This window comes from Glossina fuscipes, unplaced genomic scaffold, assembly GCF_014805625.2.
Source record: "Glossina fuscipes isolate IAEA_lab_2018 unplaced genomic scaffold, Yale_Gfus_2 2, whole genome shotgun sequence".
NCBI classification, from domain to species: Eukaryota; Metazoa; Arthropoda; class Insecta; order Diptera; family Glossinidae; genus Glossina; species Glossina fuscipes.
Window position 1 is genome coordinate 14,716,404 of NW_023998416.1, and position 27,971 is coordinate 14,744,374.

Genomic DNA, 27,971 nt, shown 5'->3' on the forward strand with positions numbered 1-27,971 from the left:
CTATTGTACCATCTATCTATCTCTATTACTCCTATAATGTTTTGCTAAAAATTCGAATAAATTTCTTGCTCCACAAAATATCATTTCATCTTCGAGAGTAACAGAGATAGATGAATGTTCGTATGGATACATTAGTAGGATATGATCGTTGGATACAAAAACTTACCAAGAAACAATTGCCTAGTTTTGGGGAGTAAAATAAAAATTAAAAGCTTTCTTCCTTTTCATTTTATTTTCAAATTCTTGTACTTTTGCTTTACGCCTTGTTTCTATTCTAGATGTGATTCGATTTTGTTTGTGTGTGTGTGTGTTGCATGTTTTTAAATAAAAATCTTAACATTTTACTTGAATAATTAATATTCATTCAGCTACTACAATTAACTAATTAAGAAGCGATAATTTTGGACTGGAGATTTTGGGCTGTTTAATGGCTCTTATATATTATGTACATGTAAAGGATTTTTATTTGTATTTTATTTATTTAAACTTAACTTAAAATTACACATAATACATTTTATTCGCTAACAGACACCTTCATTCAAAACAAACTCTCAACCACATACATTAATTAAAACATAAAATAAAATCAAAAGTAATTATCATCTTAATTGTCGTATGTCTTCAAATGTTCAAGGTTTCTTTTAATCATTACGTTTGGATTGATAGGAATTGATTTTTTCTACGACGCAATCTAAAGCTGATTGGATATTATGGAACACTGGTACACCTTGACGTTTCGCCAGATCGATAAGATAGGAGCGACCGCGATTGTAGTCCTTAATGGCTGCAGGAGTTAACTGTACAAAGGGTAATTTATATTTTTTAAATACAATATTAATAGCAAAAAAAAAAAGAAAAGCGAACGAATACCTTTTCATTGCCTATTACGCAATTATCTGGCAGCATTTGTACGGCTAAGACTACATTGTACATTAAGCCGATGCAGTGGGCTGCCAAAGTCATTGGTGCTAAAGATCGTGTTTCGTTGGTGATAACGAAAAGCAATACTCGACTCGAGTCTAATAGAGCGGGATTGAAGAGATTCGTGCGTACAGGCGATAGAGACCAACTTAATGTTTCCTCGCTTATAGTTGTTGTCACTTCTTCAGTGTTTGTTGCTTTATGAGCACTGGTGGTGCGGTATTTTCGTCGAGTCCGCATAAAATTACTCGCTGTAGCATTGGGCTGAGCCTGCGCTTTATGTAACGACGAATTTTCGGTTTTTGGTTGATCTTCGGACCAGTTTAGTTCGCGGGGATTTAAGCTTTCGTGTAATGAAGGTAAATGGTATGAAATACCATTAGCCTTCAAACAAGGTATGGCAAGATCTTGTCGCCATTTGGTGCGTAAATAACAACTGCCACCCAGGTAGACTTCTCTAAAATCTGGCGCTATGTAACTCTTAGATGGCTCACAACAACTAATTGAATTGATTGAGCTGCTGCTAGAAAACACGGAGTCTGTGGAATCGCTTTCTTCTTCATTCGTAGCCATATCTTGCGCTATCGTGTTGTCTTTATTATTAAGTAACGTCAAATTAGCTATGGGAGCCGAAGTATTAGATTGCTTGGTTAAAGTCGTGGTTATGGCAGTAGTTTTAGTAGTAGCGACATTTAAAAGAACTGATTTTTTGCTTGGTTTACCTAAATGAATTTGTGAGTGAGATTTTAAAGATTCCGCAGGCTGGGGTGACGAAGTACCACTATCGCGATTTGATGACTCGCTTACATTTTGCCCACCTTCTTCACTGCTGGACACAATGCCATTGATAGATATTGGCGATGCATTTTTGTTCGTAAAATAGTTAGTAGCTAGACGTCCCTCTCCTAATTTGAAAATAATTATAAATATGAGGTCCGAGCAATTAGTTTTCACAATTTTTTATAAACCAACCTTGCATATTTGTCAAATAAACTGGTGGCGGGGGAACATTAATACCCTTTATGGGCGAAATACAACCACTTTCGTGAATTTCTTGCTGCAACACTGACAAATAAGCGAATATAACACAAAATAAATTAAAATCGATTAAATCACTGAAATCGCTGAAAGCCTGGCCGTCTGATGCGGTTGCAGCATTTTGTTGAGCAACTGATGATGTTGAATTCATATTAAAATTGGGAGCATTTGCGCCGGTGGCTTCGATGTCCTTTAAGGAACTTAACGACTCTCGTTGATCGCTTATAATTTTAGATAAATTATCTAACTTTACTAGACTTTGCGTGTAACCCAAGTACAAGAGAGCACGTTGGCACTGTTCAATAGTAATAACGTCATAGACAGGATTAACGCGATCAAAAGCACCACGCACGACGCTGCAATAAGGACGACATCTCGTATATACATCTACGCATCTACGCATTATATTTAATTCAATATCACTTACATTAAAATAGACGCTATATTTGTTGGCGGATCTCTGAAACCGGCTAAAACATCTTTTGTGCGTTGTAAGCCCGACGGGATGTTGTCAAGTACTGGCAAGCCGCGACGTGTGACAAGTTCACGTAAGATCAATTGATTGCGTGTAAGGTCAATGTATTCTCTACGAGTTCATTAAAAAACAATCACGATCGGGAATATAAAGCACAGATGGATTTTAACTTACTGTTGCGATATGTGTTCGTTGAGTATACGTTGGCTGGGTTTATACGGATGTAGTACCAAGACAAGTTGTTTACAATTTTGACCAGCTATATGAGCTACTTCGATAGCACCAGCCGATGCTCGAGTTTCCGAATCCATAACAAAAAATAAAACGCGTGCCTTTTCTTTAGCACGATGTTCGAGTTCAATGAGATCGGGAGTCCAATCAGAAACTTGCTAAAAATGCACAAATAATTTTTATAATATTCATTAAATAAAAAAAAAAAAAAAAAATGACGCGACTACGTACTGGATTATAAAATGAAATGCCCAATTTTTTCAAGGCGGGTATTGCAACATCAGCACGCCACGTAGTGGGATTGCATGAGCCGCCTAAAAACACTTCAACCGGCGCAGACGTTGAACCCGAATTAGTCGTTGTAGAATCAAGTTTCTTACAGTCTTCTACGTTACTTAACGATTTTGTACTACGCAGCTCACCCCCAGAGAAACTACATTTGGTTTTTGCTTCGTCGTCGTCATTGTAGTCTCCTTTTGTGCCACCGCTTAACAAATTAACTTTGTCACAATACCCAGGCGAAGAAGTACCGAAGGATGATGTCCTGCAAAAGCATAGATGGTATGACATTGCCTATATTCTACTGTTCCATTTTAAGTAATTAAAACGCTTACCGAAATCTTTTCAAATCAGCTGCTAGAACGCAAAATTCTCCGAAAGTTAGACCATTCGAGTGACGGCTACTTTTACGGGCTAACATTTTGGCAGTTTGCAACATATCGCTAACTATTTTTATATATCGTAACGAGCAGAGTAGAAGAATAATAATTAAGAACATTTTATGTGGGCTAATATATGAGCTATCACTTACTTTGCTCGTCATTTGGATGAAAACTCAATTCTTGGAATAATTCTTGCGTACGTTCCGCTGGCACTATATTCCATCTGGCTTTAGCACGCCAAGCAGCCAACACTTCACTGATGAACGATGAATATGAAGGAACATGAAAAAAGATATGAGGAAAATTTTATTGTGGCACATATTTCTAAAAAAAAAAACAAAAAAAGCTACGCATCATATGAAATATTCACTTTACAAGAGAATCTGCTCCTTGGAAGCAATTCGTCTGCAGGCTAATTTCAGTATTGCAACACTCAAGTACAACAATAGTAATAATAAAAATCAACAACTGCATTATATTTTTATTTGGTCGGCCAACACTACAACTACGCCAACGTTTTCTTCTGGTACTTGTTAGCAATTTAGATTTTCTTCTTGTTTACTTAACGCCTAGGCGTCACTGCGTGAATGAATGCATGAACACTCGAGTTAAAAAAAAAAAACAAAAAATACAAAATTAAATCATCATTACTCTCATCATTAAGATTATCGACAGAATAACGTAATCCGACAAGAAACGGTTTTGTAATACCCATAAAATCCATCTGTTCGCTGCGGCAGTCCGCTAGATAGAACACGAATAAGCGTATGAGTAAGTAAACGAGGGGGAAATACGAAAGAGTTTTGTTGCTTCTGTTGATCTATATATATGCACCTAGTAGAGCAGTAATAAAATTGTAAAAATTGTTGTTGTAAAATGATGTTTAAAATTCGCAAACAAATATGATTTAGAGCTTCTCGTATGCAATGAATGGTTAAAGTAAGTAAACAAATTGTAAAACAATTGCGCCTCTTTCTTAGACATAATGATGCGATCGATGTCTTAACCCAGTAAGCAATCACGAAACTGAGAAGAGCTTGTAAATGCCAAATGAAAAAGAAAGAAAAAATAAAAAGACTTGTGAAGCTTATCAGCTTTGTAACGGAGATCAGTAGAGGTTAATTAGCGCCTTACTAATCAACTGCATTGGAATTGGCGTCTCAGCGCGTGTTATAATGCAAAAGACTGCAAGATGAAAATTTCCCATGGAAAATGAAAAATGTGTTTAAAGAAGCATTTAATATTAACTTGATAGTTGCTGCATTTCCAACAGTGTGGGCGCTAAGGTGGATGCACAAATTAATCTATGGCAACGTACTGCAATATTTGAAAAATATAAGAGCAAGCATAACATAAGATTACATATTATTACATGTTAAAAAAAAAATCTGCAAATTAAAGGCAGTGGCACTAGCTTTCTAGCTTATCATAAGCCTAGTTAGCCTATAAAGACATTATGGTTTGCCTGACGTTGTTGCTGCCTATTAATCGCACATACATTTATAGTAAGAAGTATTTTATACTTGTTTTATTATACCCTACATTACTTGTAGCACAGGGTACACTATTTTAGCGCGCTCGTATGTAACAGCCAGAAGGGCTTAAGATAGACCCACCTTTTATTATACCGATCGATTCAATGTCATAATATGAATTGATCTAAGCCTGCCTGTCCATCTGATGCCTGTCCATATAAATTTGTGGTCAAGTTATAGCTCGTTTTGGCTCAAGCACGAACGCTATTGAAAATGTTTCGGATTGGTACCGGGGGGGGGGCCGGTCCCCTCCCCACGGTATAACGCCCTATTCTGAAAAGTCGAAAAACGTCGCTAAGTAGTAGTGTTTGGGCATTCTAAATTGGTATGGGAACTTTCGACCAGCTGAGACAATTTTTGAACCCCTTCATATAACGAACGCTGAAGTTCACACAACAAAAAGGTATAATTATCAATGCTTTACGAAGAAAATTATGTCATTATAGTAATGTAACAATAAAAAAATTGATTGTATCAAATTTAGACCGCCTCGGCTCATTTTTTGGATCTTACCCTAATAAGAATTTTCATGAAAATTGACCTTTTGTCGAGCAGAAAAGTCTAAGCTTTAATATATGGTGATAAAAATTGACCCTTAATAGTAATTTCATACAAAAATGAACTCTACAACCATTCAGGCCTATTCCATTCCTGTCCCATGCATTAAACTTGTACTACATTAGTTTGCGTTTTGGGCCCCCTTTCCCCATAAATACGCAAATGAAAAATATGACTTCATATAGAAACAAGATATAATCATAAAAATAGGAATTGTGTTAGACAATGTGGTGTTTGGTATTTAATGGTGATCGCCATGCCCGACTATAACATTCTTACTTGTTCTACACTTGCCATCCTGCAAGAAAAATCGAAATTAGCAAACTATGTAGAATAACATGCAGAAAACGTAGAATATTATGCTGAAAACCTTATTATATTGTAAGGTAAACTGCCCTTTGCGGTTTTACGTTTCTATCCGAAATTTTTCGATATTAAATTTTCCTAGATAAATAAATCTTCGCGCTACTAAGTCGACTATGTGTCGACAAGGAGTCCATTAATTAGTTAGTGGTAGGTAAGAAAAGAAAAACAAAAACAAAATTGGGAGGTAAAGTAAATTTCTTTTTCCATTGGAAATATATGGAAATTTGCACCAGAGTTCGAATACAATTTTTATCTAAGACTTTACAAGGTATTAGAAGAGATGAGATTCTCAGCGAGTTTTCGCTTGAGTACACAATCGCAAGATGCTTTATTTTCACAAACATGTTACGCGTTAATGTTTATTTTTAAATTCCCCAAAATATATTCTATTTGTCAAATTTTTATTTAAGAAGACATTGTAGTTTTCTTATCTTTTAATAGGATGAGAGACGGGGAGGAGGGGGAATCTATTGAAATATTTAGCATTTCTATTAGATGGTTTCAGTAAACAACGAGAAGAAGACAAGGAATCGCTGAAACGAATATATAAGTTACGTATTTTCTCAAAGCATAATTATGACTTTTAATTTCGCCTACAAATATAAATTCATTAGGCAACGAAAACAATGAAAATGTTTTTACGTCAACTTTTGGATATTAATCATGTTTTACATGGAAATGGAATTTATTAAAAACGTTCTTTATAGATATAACATCATCATCTAAGATCGTGCAGTTCGTGATGCTAAACATTCTCAATTAGCGTAAGAATTTAATTTTATACATATATATATATATATATATATATATATATATATATATATAGTTTCTTAGTTTCCCCTTTAAAGAAGGTTCACGGGTTTGTCGTTACCTGAACTCTCTTTGAAATGAATTAAAGTTGGGGGCAAGAGTGCGTTATATTCTACAAACTAGTTAGTGGTAAAACTAGCTCAACAAAGACCTGTTTCCTGAACCCGTTTTCAATAACGACGATATACATATTTGGCAATATTTTTCCTTCTCTTTTTTCTTCTCTTTTTATATGCCTTAAATGAATAGGGATATGTAAATCGTAATGTTGAAAAGTAATACAAATCTTTTCTTTCAAAGATTAGTGTTAAAGATTTAAGAAAATCAAATGATGCTCCGCATGCTGCAAACATTTGAAATTTGGTTGTAAAACGATGGCGCTGGTCTGAAGTAAAGAAAATATTCTTCCACTTGTCACGAGGACAAAACCGCTGTTCCTGGAATAAATTCAAACCTAATTTCAGAATTTCTGCAAAGGATTACGTCCTATAACTACTACTACTACTACTACTACTACTAGTACTACTAAAATCTCGGTCTTTTGTTTCATTAAATGATGAACAAGATCGGAAAAATGTTAACTTGGAAGGAAAATCTTTTTCATTGGCTTGATGCGGGGTATTCTTTCTTTTTATTGAACATACAACACACATCTTCACGGAGCTACATTAACAAGCAGTCCTGTACAAATCATTTTCTCCGGTAACAAAACTCTCAATGCTAAGAGACAATCGACTAAAAAAATTAAAACGCTATTCTCTCTATTTGAGCATAAATCACGGGCGTTATTACGAAACTACCGTCACTTGAAGGGGAAGAAGAGATGAGCTTCTGAAGTGAGTACTATTCCTTACAATGTACATACCCTGATGGTTTTCCAGCAATTACATCAACAGAACAATAAACAGGGCAAGGCAGATTAAGGAACATGCAGCGTTTTCAAGGATTTCGCGTAACACAAGAAATTAGCCGACACCCAACTAACAACGCCATACAAATTTCACATGACAAAATCGCTCTTCTTCATTGTAACTAACAATTGGTTTAGCAGCTCTTTTTTGAAATATAACACTAACCGATAAGCGCTTGCATTATAAAGACGAAGAAGAGTTACCAAACACCCTTTAAGCCAATGCTCACTTTGAACGGTGCTTTTCCTCCATCCAAAATCACTGCTTCATCAATAATCGAACCTTGGATCTTTTCACTCTTTCAATAATAATAAAAGCATTGCCGCTAAAAACGTGGGAATTTGTAAATAAACGATCAAAACGGTATGAAATTTTGATAAGCATGGTGTCAATATTGGAGTTGTTGCATGGAAACGACGCCTACGAAGCAGTCCCAGGAATTATTGACCGATGTATTATCACTTACAGCCCTCACAAATTTAAAATAAGCAAAAAAAATTATGTTCTCCATTGCGTGCCTGGATATGAAATATTAAAAGTGTTTTACTTAATCTACGGATCCGGATGTGTAATAGTTTTGGCGTTAATATCCGCTATAAATTATTGCTTGTAATTTTTTGTTCACTGCAAGTACAAGAAGGTCTTGTACCAAGTATTTTAAATGGTCTCAGTAAATGTTTACACCACGTTTTTTATTATTTCATACCACGTTTTATATGAGTTAGTCGATCGATGAAGAAAATGATGTTGAAAAATCGGCGCGTTGTATTTACCTCATGCGTTCACAATCCAGATGGAACTAAAACAACCTCGGAAAACAGCGAAAATATTTGCAAATTTTCGTCTATAACTTTCGATTCCGCGAATATATTTGTGAAAAGCTACTCGAATGTTCGCTAAAACCTGTCTGCATGGCCAGTTCAAAAATGATCCCGATCGGCTTACTGATGTGTCCGCAAATAACAACAAAATTTTATTTACAACTTGTTTCACATTTATTGTAACATACATTGGACTGGATTTTATTGCAAATTTAGTATCAAATGATTTGTGATCGTCAACTAAAAACATACGAGACATATGAACGTGAACTACAATATAATACACATTAGAATGGAGGTATGGACATGATGTTATGTTCACCAACCATATATACTTTATAAGGCCTCTAATTGCATGTTTATAGATGTTAGCAAATGCGATGAAAAATTTAATAAAACCGAGAGCTGATTTGTAAAAACAAGTAAGAGTATTATTGTCGGGCAAAGTCGACAATTGGATACTCTACATCAATTCGCTTAATTAATAATATATCAAAAATTCGACATTGTGCAAATGCATCCATGTAAATGTATAATTTTTTTGGAAAATTTCTTGTATTGGAGAATACTCAGACGCCAGCGTGGTCCAAGTTTAGCAAATTTGATCTACTTGTGAAAGATTTTATTACTTTCCATTTGCTTCCGTCATAAAAAAAGCACAAATTAGGCTTCGACACCTTAGAAGGGTTTACTTTCATAAGAGCCTCTTTATATGCTGCGGTCTAAAAAACAGATCGCTTCGATCCATATTCCCTATGGTTGATTTACTAAGGACAAGTTTTGATTATAAAATATTAAAAATTAGTTTTCTTTGGCATGTAGAGAGTTATCTTTCATTAGAACTCTTATATGGGTTGAGATTTAAAAATATATCTACGTGGTCCAAAGTCGGTAAAGTTAGGTTTTATGTCAGGTTATTATTGTAAACGAATCGTCACCGCAAAGTGTTGAAAATTATGCACTTTTACCATAGGAAAGATTCTTTGGCAAGGGGTTCAAAGATCCGATACAAAGTTTTCACATCAGTTTAAAATGCCGAACACCATTACTAAGCGATTTTGGACGCGTAATTCTGAAAATTACAATATTCCACGTAAAAAGATATCAAGAGAAGGCATTATATGTAGGCTGAACCAAAGAAAATATGGACAGACAAGCATCGATTGGTATAATAAGACGGAGGTCTATCTCAAGCCCTTCTGGATATCCGCACAAACACAGAATACCCTGTATACAGCAAAAGCTCGAAGTCTATATTTTTATTTTATTTTATTGTCCTATGTAAAGAAACTTAAGGTAAAGGAGAATAAGTGCATCTACTAGAAACAATTTGGTATGAGATTGACTTTTGTAGATTAAAACGAGGTAAGTGATACTAATTTTCATTCTTGAATGCAACGTTTTGTAGGTATTCTACTCCTTTCAACTTACGAGTAGGTTTGTTTCGCTTTAAAAAAACACTTTTGCGATAACATTTTATAAATATATCATAATTCTGGTCAATTTGTAGTGCAAAAGTGGACTTGGTCCGCAAACTTTGCGCAAACAGCTCATAAAGTTTGCACACTGAACACAAGCAATTTCAATTCAAAATTCCCATTACATATAACATATGCTTTCTAAAACGATGTTATGACTTCTGTAGCTATAGGTAGAAAGGAAGAAAAGTTTTAGCATATTTAGAAAATGGAACCAGCATATCTCTGGAATGTTCAGATGTAGAAAGTGAATTATATGATAGCGACGGTGAATTTTTAGATAGATGAATTGATCCACAAGGCAGTGATGATAACAGTGCCATTATCGAGAGTAGTGCTGCGGAAATTCAATTCAATTTTAACTATCGAAATCAAAATAATAATAACAGAAATAAAAATATCAGAGTAAACGTATAAAGTTTGGGCACTTTAGAGAATAAGCCTGCCTGGGATGGGCTTAGTCTTTCAACGCCTTGCCGCAAAGTAACGAAGAGAAGAGAAAAAAGAAAAAAAAACGTTTCCTTCTTGTTGCGAATTGAAATGCTACTGACAGAGATATTACCTACTACTGTTGTTTAATGCTTGCAAAGGAAAGAAAACAAATAAATAAATAAATAAACATCAGTAAGAAATCAACCACAATATAATCGATGATGATGAGGTCATAACTAATAATAAAAATGACTTGAAATGTATACGACAGCAAACCAAACAAATACATATGTATTGAGAAACGTAAAATAACAAGCAATACATTTGCAAATGGAGAGCATGATAAAAGAGACGAAAAGAGAGAAGTGAGGGATGGATTGACTAAAATGACTGAAAATCAAATATTCATTTGCACGTACGACAGAAAAAAAAGAAAAAAAAAAAAAACAAACGAATAACTGTTGCGTGTGTTTCGTTGATTATTAAGAGAAAACAGCTGTTTTTCTTTACCATACAATTAAAGAAAAATGTGTTGAGATAATTGCAATTATCTGAGGACCATAGTTTGGAAAGAGGTTGGTTACTTACAAAAAAAAATCTGGTAATTACAACATTCGTCCCGCTTCGAACTATAGGAGAACTAGCTTTGTCTTCGCTATTTTATTAATCGATCAGATGATATATAAGTAATATAAGCAAATGCACGAGTTTTTTGTTATACCAAACAACGAGCCAATAGTTTAACAACATTATTTAGTGTTTGAATATAAATGGATTGGCATTATAAATCAATTTTGCGAATAGTTTATATATATATATATATATATATTTGTATATACAGTTTTTACATTTTTATTTACGCGTTAAGCTGATTATTTTATGCTATACGCAAGCTATACAGGAAATAACTGTGCGATGATGATAATGTTGCCATTAATTATGATAATAATACACCGATGAATAGTGAATAGTGGAAGATGTTTTTTGCTTTTTTTAATGACAGTTTATTGACTTACACATCGTGGCTTTCAATGAAAGTGCACAAGAATCTCATTATTCCGCTGCTATGAAACTTGTTTGCATTTGAATGTTTATCCGTTATTCAGCACTATTTTTGCACGAAAGGATAAATGTATTAACTCACGAACAAAATAAATTTTTCGATAATTGTAAAAAAAAAAAAAAAAAATGCGAACATTCATTAACAAATAGATAGATTAGTAATTTAGGCCGTTTTCTTAAGAACAGTTCTTTCAACACTTCACTTGAGTGTGTTTGTAATTTGATATGTTATTTAAGTTAAAGTGTTTTGTAATCTATCTGATCGTAATTTGATTGTTATTTAAATACTTATTTTCTATGACTAACAATAACAAAGATGTTTGCGCTTGAATGTGCAGAGCTTGTCTGAACATTCTCGATCTGTCAATAAGTATCGTGAGGATAGTGTTTACGAAATCCCATTCCATTCCTTGCCGATTATCTGTTTTGTTTACCTTTATGCAATCATGCAAACATTCGATTAATGACTAATTAATCTGCTAATGTCAATGTTTATGATCTACTACTATAGATCCGCGTCATTGTATCATAATGCATAATAATAACACCTTTGTGTTTACCTCAATTATATATTACTTCTCATAATATATTTTATATATTAGTTATTATTATAATCATTATTGTTGCTAACGTTCATATTTAACTACTACTCATCAGCGTTTGTGAAGTCATAAGATTTATTTTCATTTGTGAACAAAACCAATGATTATTATTTTTAAATATCATATTATTAAAAATATTATATTCAGTTAATTGTTCTTTATTGACATTATTCAGAAAAAAGCATGAGTATTGAATGATAAAATTAAATTTAATATCACTGAAATGTAACAGCATCACGTGTCAGGTGCCGTACACTACGGCACATACTAAGGTGATAGGTATTTTGTTACTGTTGAAATCTTCGGTTTGTTTCCTTGCTTTGTAGAACTTTAAAGTTATTTTCATGTCCTTTCTGCCACACGACAATTATCATTTTTACTTCTATAGTCTGTTAGCTTGAGGACAACCTTCACCTCATGCGGTTATCTGATCTAAAAATTTGCGATAAAATATGCGTAAAAATTGAGAATCTGCAAGTCCCGAATGCTGTAGGAAAGATAATATAAAGAGAAATGTGACATAAAAATAATCATAACGGATCGAAATGATATGCTCTAACTTTGCTTTGTTCATATTTATCACCATTGTACTGACATAATGGAAGGACATGGAACTATTTCTTAATAGTTTCAAAGGCTGGATTTCTACAGAAGGTTCTATGCTAGCAGGTAGAGCCGTTGAACATCATGTTGAGGCAAGCTATTGAACTTTGGGGATTTTGCCTTTTACTAAAGCATAATTATGAATAAAGAATAAGAAAATTATGCTAGGCTGTGATAGAATATTCTATACACACTACCTCACGACCAGAAGAATATTTACCATACCAGCAGACAGAAAGTATTTCATGAAAAAATTGAAACGAGCGGAATTATATGGTTTGCCGGCAATATTCACAAGATCGACACATCTTGCCCATTATTTGTTTCTCATTCTGACAATTCTGTATATCCGCCTGAACATTTCTATAGCACAGCCGTTGATGTACTATCCACCGATACTGTCGGAAAATTTTCTTTCCTCTATTTGGAGTTCACACAATTCAACGGCGGTTGATTTCAGAATGAGAGCAATCAGAGAAACATGATTGCCTGCATGCAGTGGCAGTGGAGAGTTGTTCTTGTCTTCAATAAAATCAATTTAGTAAAAGTACGAATGATGAGAAAACGCAGATCTGTCGATTAATCTATTTTTGATAGCTTTAAGTACTCACAACACTACCCAGATGTATTCGAAATAGATTTTTAAAAGATTTTCGGGACACTGCGAATAATGAGTGGCATTAACACTTTACACGAATCACATTTCTTATCTATACCCTACGTGTTGCGAAATTACAGGGCAAATGGCAAGAATGATTCTTTGGTGTAATTCGTAATTAACATTAAAGGCTTCATCACACGCTTTCAATTCTTTGGCATTAGTACTGACCTACTTTGAATCGCTCTCAGTCTTATGTCTAATCAACTTTTCAACTCTTTGGAAATGCTTTTAAGTGAACAAAAGTATTAGACAGTTTAAAAACGAATAGATCCAGGCATGGATTTATGTGGCCCAAGTGGCCTTTTCCGAGCGCCTGCAGAAGAGCTGGCAATATCAAGATGCAACTTTTGTTTGGATAATGAACTCTTTCCACACGTCAGAGAAGGTTCGGAGCGTCTATTAAGCCAGTAACACGAAATTGATTTTCTTCACCTAAGTCGTGTTGCTACTTAGCTACAAGCAAGTCGAAGCCATGCCAGCATAAGTTTTGATGAAAGGCTTCACAGCTGTAAAATATTTTAAGTGTGTTCATGCATTGGGTATAGCGAAGGGCAGATTACAAGGAGAAGTTTGAAGGAATAGGAAAGAGACCAAGTGCATAGTATATACAGTGTCTATTTCATATTTTCCAACACTACCTATGTTATATGGATGTATGATGTATTTATGTCAAAATTGTTTTTTTATTGTAATGCAATAAATCTTTTCTCTCCTCAACAACAATATCTCGATATATCATTTAATAAGAGCGATAATTATTAAACCCATCAATCAATCAATCAATTATTTGATGAAATTTCAAAGTTATTCAACACGCAAGGGGTACATTCGGTTGAAATTTTATACTTAAGCAGTAGGGGTTCATTGTATCTCTTGCACACATGAAAATGACAATTAATTCTAGCGAATCGTTATAAATCAAAAAAAAAAAGAAAAAAAAAATGCTTAAATTACTTTAGAAACAATCTCCCATCAGGTTAACGATAACATATATATCTATACTTATTAAAGAGGTTGATGATCTCTATAGAATTTGTTTTAAATTGACTGCAGTAGAGAATTAGATGAGAATTTCCAATTAAAAATTTAAGATAAATTGTCTTGCAGAGGTCAAAAGGTGTTGATGACGTTTTGCATCCGCACACATGGCGGTACCCTGATTTCGTCAAGCAAGATCATACATATATATATTTAATTAGTGTTGTTTTAGTTATTTTTGCTTACCGTTCAAATTGCCACCAATTGGAAAATGAAGCCTGCTTGAGAAGGGTAATAAAATCGCCTACACATATCTTTGTAAATTAGAATATAAAAAAAATGTTTTTATGTCTCAACGGCTTTATTGGATTTGCCAAATATTCATAACGACATAAACACATCTCGGAGATCTCAAGAAATATATTACGTGTTTTTGGGCGACGTGAACAACGGAATCGTTTTAGTCATGTCTGTACATATATGCGCAAATCTTAACTATCATTCCGAAGCTTTATTTAAAAGAACAGCTTGGGTATGAATACCTAATTGAACATTATGACGTACACGATGTACATATGTCGGAGAAATAAAATTTCGCTATTGTGAAAGAAGGCGAATATAAAATCCTCCCAGTTTCAGCTTTGCTGGATTTACTTCGAAAACTATATCGATGCTAAATAACCTAATAATAAATAATAAATAAAAATTCTTTGGAAAGACCGATGAAAGCGTATGTAACAATTTTGGAATTGAAATAAAGATATTGTGGCATTGGCATAAATGGTACCGATTGGTTCAATAGAATGCCTGCAGTTTTACATAAAAAAAAATCAATTGTCTAACATTTGTCGTCGGCAGTGGGCATCTAAAATTCGATTCAAGGCGAATAACGTTCCCTTGCTTGTTTATTTTCAAATAAAAATTTATAAGAAAAATATGTATAAATATAAAAGCATGTTATTCAATATATTTAACATTAAAACATTCACCGAGCTGAGTAGGCGTAAGTTAATGACTTGAATAACACCAAGAATGCCAAGGAAAACAAATATTTTGAGAAAAAGAGCTAAAAAACAAATTAGCCACAATATTGATAGATAATTTATAGACATTCATTTAGACGAAGAGATTTCATATACAAAAGAAACATGCATATGCACGGTAAATGTCCTTTCAATCTCGTATATTTTTTTTGTTTTCGATATGAATTAATTTTTTGTTTTTATTGCGCTACCGGAGTATATTATGATTGCGCGGATGTATGCAAAACACCGAACAACTTTTTATTATACCGATTCAGAAAGAGATTCCAAGGCTTGCCTAGAAGATTCTAAGCTCGTTTGTCTGTCTTCCCAAGTTTTTTGCGTTTAACTTATAGCTCACAATTTTTGAGATATTTTAACGAAATTTGGTAAACAGATATGTTCTAGTCCAAGGACAAATACTATAAAAAATAGTTCGGATCTAGAAACTTTTTCGACCACTTCCTGTATAACGCCTTATTTTGCATGATGGACTCTACGGTAGTGTAGGGTATTTAATGATGGCCCTGGTTTTCACTTCTTTAATAAGCCGTTGATGCAAGCGAAAGTAATTTTAACAAACTGCAGGCCTGTAATGGTGGTGCTATGTATGAAAATCGATCAGGTCAGAAAAATCAGAAGCCTTGTAGAGTTTGTTTCACAAAAGTGAAATTTTTGAAGAAAAACGGGTACATAGGCTATGGCTTTGAAAATTTTACCAGTGATGAACTGTACGAAAAGTTGATCGTTATTCAAGGTTGCCTTAAAACTTGTTATAAATGTAAACTAATTCAATAGCTGGGCGTATGTAATGGAAAAGCGCTGTAGTAGTAGGCCAAGGACCTGCATTTTTTACTACATTTTTTGCTTCACCTTCCAGTTTTTCATATGGGGACTTTTCAAATTAAGTCGTTATAACGGAAATGGCCGAAAAGGTTATTCGGTCCAACAACTTTCGTACTTAGACTACAACATGCCCGTGCGCTCAATTTCATCAAAACGTTTTAAAAATTACGGCCTATACGTTGAACACAAATATATAAGACGGACAGACGGACCGACAGACAAGCTTAAATCGTTTCTTGATCACTCTTAATATAATAAATAATATAATACATAAAAGCTGGATCTATTTTTCTTGGAGTTACAATTATTCTCACAGACTTGATGAACCACCGCAAGTGTTGTAGGGTGCGGCAAAATACTTGCGACCATATAATGATATCATCACTTCTTTATAAAATTTGACGTTTAATATAAATCTGGGTTAAGGCCCAAGCAGTGAAGGCTGCGTTGGGCGTCAAAACAATCTGTGGGAGACCCTGCCAATGCAGCAATGCAGCAAATTGCTCGCCAATATAACTCATTAAATAAAAAAAAAACGAAAAAAAGGCAGATTATGCACGGCCTTCGAGAAATTTTTGAAAAAAACTTTTTAAATTTAGAAAAAAGCAACGTGATCTCTATATGATTTTTGTGTTTATGTTAGATCGAAAGTGTGTGAGAGAGAGAGAGAGAGAGAGGGTTTTTTTGCGAAATGATGAAAATTTTTAATCCTAATTCTGACAGGTGGCTTTGCAATGAATCATACTAAGACGTGCCTCTCAGTCTCTTATGAGAATCATGGGAATAATTAAATTATTAATTAATTATTATGTTTGTTTATAATTTAAACTCGTTTATTTATTCAAACAAGCCGTACACAAACACAAAATATTATATATAGGTACATATAATTTGTTATAAAAAAAAAGTCAGATAAGAAATAATTTATTTATTGATGCAAGCTCCGAAAATGTGATTCCTAGTTTCTCAGCCTCAGCCTCAGCGTTTGTGGGGATAGCTTGTCAACGCGTCTCTATCGCAAATTTCGTTCTCGATCGGCTTCTTTCCGTCTAAGATACGAGAATCTCTTCTGACTTTGAGGCTGTAGGGTACTTCGTGGTACAGTAAAGCACCTTTCGTGATGAGGGTTAACTATGACCTCATGACTAATTCCAAATTTATGTATACATATTTTTGTTTTAGTTGTAATCGTTGGTCTAAAACAAGTAAAGACAGTATTAGCGGGTTACGAACCATCATTAAATGCCTTACATGGCCTTACAATTATTGCTATAAAGATTTTTCAAATCTTTCAAGGGAAGTGATCCGATCAGAGGCACTTTACGTCCTTCGTTGAGCCAAAACACACCAGTGTACCAAATATAATCAAAATACCTTCGAAATTGCGGCCTGTAAACAAGAAGACAGACAAGTAATTCTGGACGGATCGGTTGGGACTAACTCACCTGCCTCTGGGTGTTACATACTTCCGCGCAAGATTAACAAAAAGTAAAGAATTTTTCGCTTAAAGTAGAAGAGTTTTTTCACAGTTCACATGATTGTCAAAAGCTTGTTACGATCGCATTAGCGTTAAGCATTAAATGTGAATGAAAGAATAGGGTTTTTGTCTTTGTTATAATATAGCACCAGAAATAAGTTTGCAAAAAAAATTGATAAAATATTAATCCCTTATAGATATTTTAATAATTTTACAACTTTAGTCTTTGCAGCAAATACTTGAGAAGAACTAGACTCGTTTCCTGGTTTCATTGTTATTTTTGCTTGTTTTCTTTTTTCAGCGCCTAGTGTACATTCTGATCAAATAAGAACAGGAAATGCACCAACAACAATCTGATACGAAATTCATTGTTCGTTTTCATAGTTTTTTCTTTCGATAAAAAAAAAATGAAAATAAAATAAATCATAAACCCATTAATTTAACGGTTTAATTGCCGCATGAATATCATGGGGTCAATGAAATCTTTCCCATTCATTTTATTTAATGATACCACTTTTTTTATGTTTGTTTGTTTTTTTTTGTTTTTTTTAAGTAGATCTTCAACATGATGACAATTAAAATTGCACATGATTCTCTGTGCGATGGTGTCTCTGTTTGCATTGTTCATATCGTAGATTTCCTATTTTCTGCGCTCTTCCCAAATTGTTTAGTGGAAAAATGTGTTCTTTTTTTTTTTTTTTGCTTTTAATTAAAATGCAACACGCGCTTAATGGTTTTCAAAGATCAAGTTCAATGATATTGTCGTCGATCATTTATAATAATAAGTAAAAAACAAAAATATTTACAAAAAGATTTTTTACAAACAAAAAGAAAAAAAAAAAGCAAAAAAAAATCATCATCAGAAACAATAAATTGTTGACGATATTAGTGGGTGTGAATATATATGTATACAGACGAAACGACAACTACGCAACGCCAGCATACAACAGCAATAATAAAAAAAAAAGCAAAAAAAAAAAGGAAAGAAAAAAACATGATTTAAAATAACGATGACAGAATATTATTGAAATACCATCGGTGGTGCTGTTGTCGCTTGTTTGACTGCCTAAGCGTTGTTGGCTAAATGTCAGACAGACCGGACGAGGGAATGCTAAAGTAGACGACTGAATGCGAACGAGTAGCTCTGACACTATTGCGGCGAATCGTTGTGCGATTGTGTATATAATTCCGAGCCTCACAATAAAATTGTAAAAAATTAATCACATAAATGAAATTAAAAAAAAAAAAATAAATATATAAATAAATAAATAAATAAATTTTATCTTTCGTTTATTAGTACAATGGAGCAAATGCCCACAAACATGATAGATAAGTGGACGACATGTGATGTTTTTTTTTCTTTTCATAATTCTATTAAAAATACATTAAAAAGGACCACCACCATGACATATTCATTGAGTTTCTTTGCATTATAATATATGACCGGAAATTTATTAAGAAGATTCGCATTGTCAATTAATAAATTAATTAACTAATTTTATAAAAATAAATATAAGTCATGGGAGTTCGTAGACAGGCGCTTAACCTAACTATTCTCATATTCGTAATCCATGGATTAAGACCTCATAGAGATAAATAAACACGCCTTCAGACAAATAAAAAATATGAAACCTTTGTATCTTACGATTTCAATACGGCCAGGGATTAACATTGAACCACACCATTACAGAATCTCAGTTGCAACGAACGAACTATAAACTCTGAGAATTTTTAACATAACCCCAGTTAAACTTCAAAATTTTACATTATTTAAAAGCTCAGGTATATTGTCTAAAGCATGAGAACAGATAGCACAACGAATAATTAAAATTTATTGTCAAAGTGAAGCTTTTAATCTTGTATCCGCCTTTCTGACTCTAGAAGACGACGACGATGTATGCGTAATATAAGATCATCGAACGATCCTCCTAAGTTTAACGGGTACATCCATCTATTATTCAAACAGTTTTGACGGTTAACCATGAAGGTCCTCACCCCGCAAGTATTTAGCTACAACAACTTAGACTACCAAAGTGCCTTTTGTTGAATGGGGCAAGAACAAGACGTGGCGGCTAAAGGCTTACGCTATTATTAAGTGAATTTACACAATATTATCATTTCGGCTGCCGATTGGTCTTAACACTCAGACTTAACAGTTTCTTTTCTTCTTCATTCACTCACTCCATTAGCAGTTTGTTGAGATCTTTTCTCCTTTTTAATATGACTACCCATTCAACGTATGTTCCTATAGGTGTATAAAAAGGTCAAAAGAAAAGAGATAGGCAATGGCCACAGCCTAGCAGATGCTTTTATCGAGAGCGCATTTACTGTAGCCACGACCATGTATTCTCTCCTGAAGTTAAATTCGAACACGTGAAGACTGACCGTGGTAGTCACGATTCTTTCCTATTTGGTTACTTGTATGGATAATTACTTAAAAGAGTCATCTAAGAAACGCTTCAGATTTCGTTTACCATCTCGTTATTCGTCCGTCGGCACATTATACACAAAAAGAGTATTCAAGTAACTTCACTATTTATTTATTTATTTATTTTAACTTTTGAGTTATCATGAGCAACAACTTTTAAATTTAGTTCGGGGATTTCGTTTAGAGATTTATGTAGCGGCTACCACTTTTCTAACACACCGGGGATATACTTCCCTACATTGTATGCACAATAAGGAACAGTATTTTGTTTATGGACAATTATCGTTATCTCCCGTCTAAAGAGTTTCTTCACCTTTCAGTTCCACTAGAATAGTTAACGATAGGTAAATAAAATGAAATTTACTTAATCGAATAAAGTCTATTATATTATCTATCTATTGTTATTGTTTATCTGCGTATTTATTTATCCACATGAGTAGTCGAGTAGATAAGAATCGCGACTACCAAATCAGTTTTCCCAGGTTCAAAACTCAAGTGCGATAGAGCATACTTGATCACTTACAGGTTGTGTGCACATCCCCAAGAATGCTGTCAAATCTCTATTTCTGTTCCCACTTCTTTTTAACCACTGCCATGTTATCCGTATTGGGGACATCTTCTGAGTGTTAATTAATCATATTAAAAAAAAAAAAAAAAAAAATGTTGAGCAGGATACACAACTTAGCAAAGACAGCAAAGAAAGTAATGCGAGAAAAATAACTAAAGAGTTGTCGGTCGCTTTTAAAGATTTTTTTCAGATATAAACACATCTGCGAAACAGTAGGCTACCCTTGGTCACAAGCACAGGAAAGAAGTAGATATCTTTTAATCTTTCGATCGAATCATTTCTTAAATCTATCGGAAGGGCAGCAGCAATAGCTTTAGCCACCGACACAGGGAATCATAATAAAAATAAATATAATTAAAAAATTAAATTCAAATATAACAAAAATATATAAAAAAAATTATACAATATATAATAAAAGAGAGGCAAAAATTATAAAATAATAATAATAATAAATAAAAAACACATACCCCAGAAATGATTGCGTATGATCCGTTGGGGTCTGCCGACGATTATGAACATTTAATGTCTGAGGTCGCATATTGTTTGTTGTCAGCAAAGCTGATGAAGAGTTACTGCGATACGTAGTAGTGCTGTGAATGCTGGTGATGCTGCATCTCGTCTCTCTATTCGCATTCGGTTGCAATTGCTTAGCTAAAGTCGATATTGATGCTGAACTTTTTATGCAGCCGATCGTGGTGCCGGGATTCGATGAGGCCAATAATATCGCCTGTTGAGGCATGCTTTTATTGTTGCACCGTTTATTGCCATTTAAAAACTTACAGTTTTGCACTTGTTGTTGTTTATTGTTGGCATTTAATGAAGTGCTGGCAGTTTTCGCTCTTAAACCCATCTTTTATTTTTCGTTCCGCTTTCTTTATATCATGGAGATGCAGTTTATGCGGCGGTATATTTGCCGTTTCTTTTTTTTTTTTTTTTTTTTTTTTGTATAATTTCCTTCTTAACGTTTCTTTTTTTTGTTTTGTTTTCAACTGCGGTATATTTATCAACACATTATATCTTTATTATTATCGTCATTTTGTTTTTTTTTTTTTTTGCTTATTCCATGCCCTTATATGTTGCTTTAATTAAAAATGCTAATAGCATAAGTTTTACATAAAACCACAAAAAAGTAATAGTAATAATTGCACAGAGTAGTAGCTAGCTCTGCGCGCACACAAACGTCTATCAATGTTTACTTTAAACGAATAAATTGATAACGAAACTAATTTTTCCGTTTGCAATATGCTCGTAAGTTTACGTTAAAAGATAAATTCTGCATAAGCGTGGAGAGAGTAAAAAAGGCAGCGACAAGAGCATTGAATTAAAAAAAAAAAAAAAAAAAAACAAAAACAAAAAATATTACAAAATCGCTGTAATATGATAAAACGTGTATTGAACTTTTCGCACCAAACATTTGCTTAAATTTTCTAATGAGCGGAATTCTTATTTTATGTAAATATTATTATTATTATTTTTTTATTTTTATTTATTTATTTATTTTTTTTGTAAATTATAAGTAAAACTAAATCGTTTCACATTGGTTTTTTTTTTTGTTGCAAGTTTAAATTTAGAAATGATATGAGCAAGCAGTGAGGAAAAAATTAAATGCTCATCGGTTAGATGTCTGCACGTTTAAAACGTTCAAATTATCTGAGTACAGAGATATAAACTGTTTTTTAGATGCTTGTATCTCGGTAAATATCACCTAGTATTGCAGCCGTATAATACGCGCGTATACGACAAAGGCAAACGAACGAATGCTTTCTAAACACCGTTTATAAGTGGCGTAAAGATATGAATGAATTGTCCAACTGACGCTACGTAGTGAGTGCAATTTTCAATCTTTCGGTCTGAGGGCGAGCGAAGAGAGCATCTATGCATGCAAACACACACACTCATACACACATACATACATACATACATAAACAAACACACACACACACACACACACACACACAATAATTGCAGAGATCCCAAGAGAGTCGTTGTTACGGAAAGAGATTTTTATGCTAGCATTGTTGGAATAATGGATTAGTAAATAAATTTATATATCGTTGTAGTTTTAGACGTAATAAGAAGATTGTCTTTATTCGTGTTGCTGCAGTGATGTGAATTTTAGCTATTTACGTTTTAAGTTTTTAAACGTATATTTTTGAATTTTCCATCAACTTCAAACTCTGAAGTAATTATAGCAATGGCTTACGCATTTAGTTTAAGTCCAATCCAAAAGTTCTCATAATTCTTACTGCAGGGCCGAACGAAAGGTATATTTGTCCTGCGCATTTCGGAAAAAGTGGGCAATTGTGCCAGCTTTGCTACGTTCTAGGGTACGTATTGAGAGCTCTATAAAGTACACAATCCACGAATTTGTTCTACGACTTGGAGAGCGAGTGTAAAAATGGTGGATATAGTTTTAAAACTGTACAAAAATATTTATCATAAATTTTGATCTAACCGGGTATAGTCGGGCAGTGTCAGCCATAGATACCATAGGTCAATTAATAATATAACCATAAAATTACACATTATTTTTATATAAATGCATAATTTTCGCGAAAACCCTCACATTGGAGGATAGTCAAATGTCAACGTGGTCTAAATTCAGCTAACCTTGTCCAGGTGCTTCTGTCATAATAAATCATAAATTAGTCTTTGTCGCCATAGGGTTTGCTTTTATGACAGCCCCTATATATATAGTGCGGTCTAGATGTGATCCAACTTTCATAGGTTTGATTACCTAATGACAAATTTCCATCATAAAATATTAAAGATTAGAACTGTTTGGCCCACAAAGTCTTCTTCCGCTTTAGAATCCTTGTTTGGGCTGGTATTCAAAAAATAAATCTACAGGCGTATATTAGGATTAGTTTCATGATAAATTATTATTAGGAACGAATTTTCATCGGGTAGTATTTACCATTTGAACATTCAGTTTCCGTAGGGATGGATTGGAAGGCAAGCCATTTAAAAAATTGGCCCACCCGATCCAAAGTTAGCACCCCCGCCGGAATGCTAGTACTAGGCGATTTTTGGAGCGAGTTTCTGAAAGTTACAATATTTCCTCTTATAGCGGCTTAAAAAAATAGGGTTTTATAAGAGGAGTAGTCGAGAAAGTGATCCGATCAGGACAATTTTCAATAGCGTTTGTCCTTGAGCAAAAACACGTCAGCGTATCAAATGTCATCCAAATATCTCGAAAAATGCGAAAGCACAAGGGTACATTGGCAGAATGCGGACGGACAGACAAGCTTAGATCATCGGCAGCGTTTTCTGAATCGATCGGTATAATAAAAGCTGGGTCTGTCTCACGTCCCTCGGGGTGGTACAACCGCCCGGACAACCTTAATATACCTTGTACCCTAACTGAAGTAAGGTATAATCATAGACTATGAATAAATCGCCTAAAAAGAAATGCATCAAAATCAGTTCACCGAACGTTGACATTTACAAAATTTCGCTTACACTCCATATAGAGTGTATGTGGTTCTACTTGAGATTGCGAGCTATTTTAGCTTTCTCCGTCTGTCTATATATAGATGGATAGAAAGTTGAAACTTAGCAGCTATTTTTCGCTGACGGCCGCAGATCATGTTTGAAAATGAATGCAATTTTAGAATACGATGAAAGGTCATAGCGAAAAGGTCTCGATTGTCTAACTGGTACGCCTCCAATTAACATAATAGCTTGAAATCTCTTTAAATTGATTTATGTGCGCTGAGATGGGAAGAATTTTTTTTAATTATTATTTTCTCTTTTCTAAATTAATTTATTAATAAAAATACTGTCTATTTAGAAAGTAAGTGAAATGTCATCTACATAACGTCACTGGCCATTCTCTGTGCATTATTGCTCTTATCCATACGTGAACACGTTTATTATAAAAAGTTAACAGTTTGACTTTCAAAACTATGTTGAGTATTTAAAAAATAAAACAAATTTATTAAATTTGATCATCGTGAACATGATGTTAATTAGCAAAAAGGATTCACAGAATATTATTAACGCATTAGCAATGTTTTCGCCCGATATCTACTGCAATTTACAAAGACTTCATCTCCAAAAGTAGTTTAAGTAAAAGGCTGAGAAGTATTTTTGCTAAATTCAGTATACTGCCGTTATTCGGAGGATGTGGAAAACGGCAACAATAGATGGACCGAACCAAATACATTCGTAGTGATTCTCTAAGTAAAACTCTTTCCGGGTATTTTTGCGAATAGTGCGAACGAAATGACAGTTTCTTATAGCGCATTTATAACGATGCAATACAAGTAATAATAGGTTATATTAAAAAGTTTCCGCGGTTGTTTCCGCTGTTTCGAGCTTCTGTTTGTAGTCTGCTCTTTTTAGGTGCACTGCCTTCTCTCACCATACACTTCACAAATTTTCTTTTTCTTTTCAACCTTTTTACATTTTCCATCATCACATGGCGTATTTCTTCATTTTCAAAGTAATATAGCTTTTTACATGAGCAAAGAGGTGGAAACCTATTTTCACAAAAAGTGTAAGCTGAAATGTCTCTTTTTTAAGCCTATCTTCGTTCGAGACAACCAGGTGAGTGTTGCCTGATATATATATATATATATATATATAAGCATCAGCACCATCCCGCAGAAAATACCGCGGAGAATTTTCAATATGATCTAATGTATGCAAGTTGACATTTAATTATTTTATCTCACTGTGGAAGATAAGAAAGCTCTTTTAAGAAGATAAACTATAGTTTGACAGTAGCCGCCAACGTATTTTAGTTTGTAATAGTGTTTAAATGAAGACATCTTAACTCAAGCCGTACAAGATGTTAGGCTGAAACTTTCCAGTAGAGACTTTTTTGCCCCTTTGGTAGTTCCTTTCAGGCATTTGGGAAAAAGATTGAAACTTAACGAAAAAAAAAAAATTCTTTCCACATATGCCAAAAGGAACAAAGGAATTGTTAAAGACAACGAAAATAGCTGCAGACTTATGTTCATTTTATAAAACAACTTCTCACAGTGATCGGGTGTTTAATAAGAGTGAGACATAAATAAGGCTTAGAAGATCAAAGCGGGCCCATAACACATATTTTATGTTTTTGTTTCAAAAAAAGCCAAAAGAGCTTTACAAGCACATAAAGAAACATGTATTGTGTATGGAACTAATGCTTTAGCAGACCGGCCTTACCAAGCCTGATTTGTGAAATTTCGATCTGGAAATATTCAGTGCAAGCTTTACTGCCTTCTGGCAAGCCAAGTGCAGTTGATGACGATTAACTAAAGGTTATGTTTGAAGTTGATCGACGCGTAATGATTGGAGAGATTGTAGGGAACCTAAGACAAATTTTCGGACTAACTAATGTTTAAAGCAATTGTAAGGTGCAGCCAAGTTGTCTCTAATTTTATTTTCCATTTCTGCTTTATTTCTGCCCTACAATTAGTCTGAGAGCCTAATGAATTTTCTCGATATATTGAAAAAAGGAACGTACGTACTTATATAAAGGTTATTGGGAGGTATTAAAACAATCGGCTCATAATTTCTCTTTTATTATATTTCTCGCATATACTTTCGTTCCAATTCGGTTCGTTGCATATAGGTTAGACTTATTATCAAGTCTGTTTTCTCACTTTTTCTAATGTTACGCTTCTGTAGCGTTAATGTTTTTTTTTCGTTTTTTTTTCAATATTGCTCGTGTATCCATTAAACGCAAACGTTACTCGTTTTTGTTTAAAGCAAAGGTAAACAACTCAATGCCTATGTGCTGATGTGAATTTTTAATAAATAATTTATTGTCTTGATCTTCTTCATGAGTCTAAATCATTTTTTGAAGAAGGAATTGGTGATAGGCGCTTTGTTCCGAAGAGATATTCATAATTGATTCTATTATTGCCGGTACACAAGCGCATATGGTCTCACAGTAAAAGAAATGTTCCGTAGTTGTTTTCTGAGCACTATTTTAAGTAACGATAATGTGAGCACTGATTTTTGTAATTTAGATCATTTGTTTGGGTTAATGGCCGAGCATAAGCGCAGAACAACAAAAAGTTTCATTCGTTTTCAACGAATTTTCAGTACCGTTCATTTCAAGCTAGCTTAATACAGTTTGTGTGTACATGCTGGCAAAATCAGCTAGAAATTTCCCCATAATCTCTTCTACACTTTCTCGTAGACGTTCAACATTTTTATTGGGAAGCGGACCACATATCTTGCCAATCATGTTTCTTGAAGCTCACATCATAGGATATGTACTAAGCGTGAATTTTGTTTCTCAATTTTTTTCCGCTTTCGTCGCACTATATGTTGACCTTTATATCTAAAAAAAATTTATAAGCAGTGTTCTTCCGTTTCTTATGGAACAAGCACTCTTCGGTGCTTTAGTAGAGGTTGTCATAAAACTATCTTTTTCATAGCAGAATTACACACATACAACATATATGTATGACTGCAGTACTTGCTAGGCTGGCTAATGTTGTGTCTGTTCTTTTACATCTCATTGTTCACTGCCTTGTACTCGTTGTTGTTTATGCTTAGCTGTGTGGTTGAATTCTGCTGACAGCAGGTCTATCTTTTGGTATTTAGTTGGTTGGTTGGTTGGCTGATATTGCTTCACAAAAGTCGTTTTAAATAAAGGCTTACGTCATTTATGAAAATAGCACAATCTACACAAAACAAAAACAATCATTTAACTAAATAACCATAAACGATAGAGTCTACCACTCACACATGTACACACACCCTCCAAAGGCAACTAAACGAGACCTGCTTGCTGCTCTGTTATAATATCTAAGCAACTCTTTTGCGAGCAAAGACTCGATATATCAAAATTGGTGTTTGTTTGTTTATTTAAAAATTTTTTATTGATTTCTCATCCATTTATTTAATTAACGTATTTGTTTACCTGAAAAATGTTCTTATGGTCTTCATTGTTAAGCTGCCGTCAAATGCCATCGATAATCGATAAACAAAATATTGTGTTCATAAGTGATGACTAATTAACAGCAAGCATTTTAATATACATTCTTATGGGTGTTGTTGATCCTCTCGTGATTTATGTCACTTTCACGCACTCTGTACATTTTTTATTAATTTTTAATTGTTAAAATGTGGAATTTTTTTTTAACGCTTTTTCCTTTTATTTTTGATAAACATACACATTACCAGGCAAACTTGCTCGTCTGCCTAGATACATACATAAACATTCGCATTCGCATTCTCTCATATTAAAAATATGTATGAATCACACCGCCATTGAACGAAAAACAACAACCAACAGTAATACCATTTTTCTTTTGTTAATGTATCCATGTATCCACACACAGTTATTTGTATTTATTTTTGACATTTTCATTTTGCTTTTCATTAAAAGATACAAAATGTTCATAACACCTCTCAGTGATATTATGAATAACCTCAGCAACACAAACGGAAGACAAAAATTCTACGGCATATGTTTTGTTTTGAATGCGTGCATAAATAAACATATAAATCTTGTTCTCAAGTAGAAAAGTTGACAAAA

General features: G+C 33.8%; 1 protein-coding gene across 6 annotated transcripts; it reads right to left on the reverse strand.

Annotated features, from left to right (window-relative positions):
* Positions 1–457: 457 nt before the first annotated feature.
* Positions 458–27,971, reverse strand: LOC119632786. 6 transcript variants are annotated; one of them, XM_038025871.1, is made up of 10 exons: positions 27,354–27,971; positions 20,953–21,564; positions 3,477–3,583; positions 3,280–3,391; positions 2,897–3,209; positions 2,609–2,823; positions 2,387–2,545; positions 1,894–2,315; positions 871–1,826; positions 458–797 (listed from the first exon to the last, which is right to left on the reverse strand). In XM_038025871.1, exons 2-10 carry the CDS (start codon positions 21,333–21,335, stop codon positions 642–644), a joined length of 2,823 nt encoding a protein of 940 aa, XP_037881799.1. In that variant the 5' UTR covers positions 21,336–21,564; positions 27,354–27,971; the 3' UTR covers positions 458–641. The 6 variants fall into 6 exon arrangements, with proteins under 6 accessions (XP_037881799.1, XP_037881800.1, XP_037881801.1 ...); XM_038025872.1 differs by lacking the exon at positions 27,354–27,971 and having other exon boundaries at positions 20,953–21,212; positions 21,266–21,965; XM_038025873.1 differs by lacking the exon at positions 27,354–27,971 and having other exon boundaries at positions 871–1,541; positions 1,644–1,826; positions 20,953–21,965.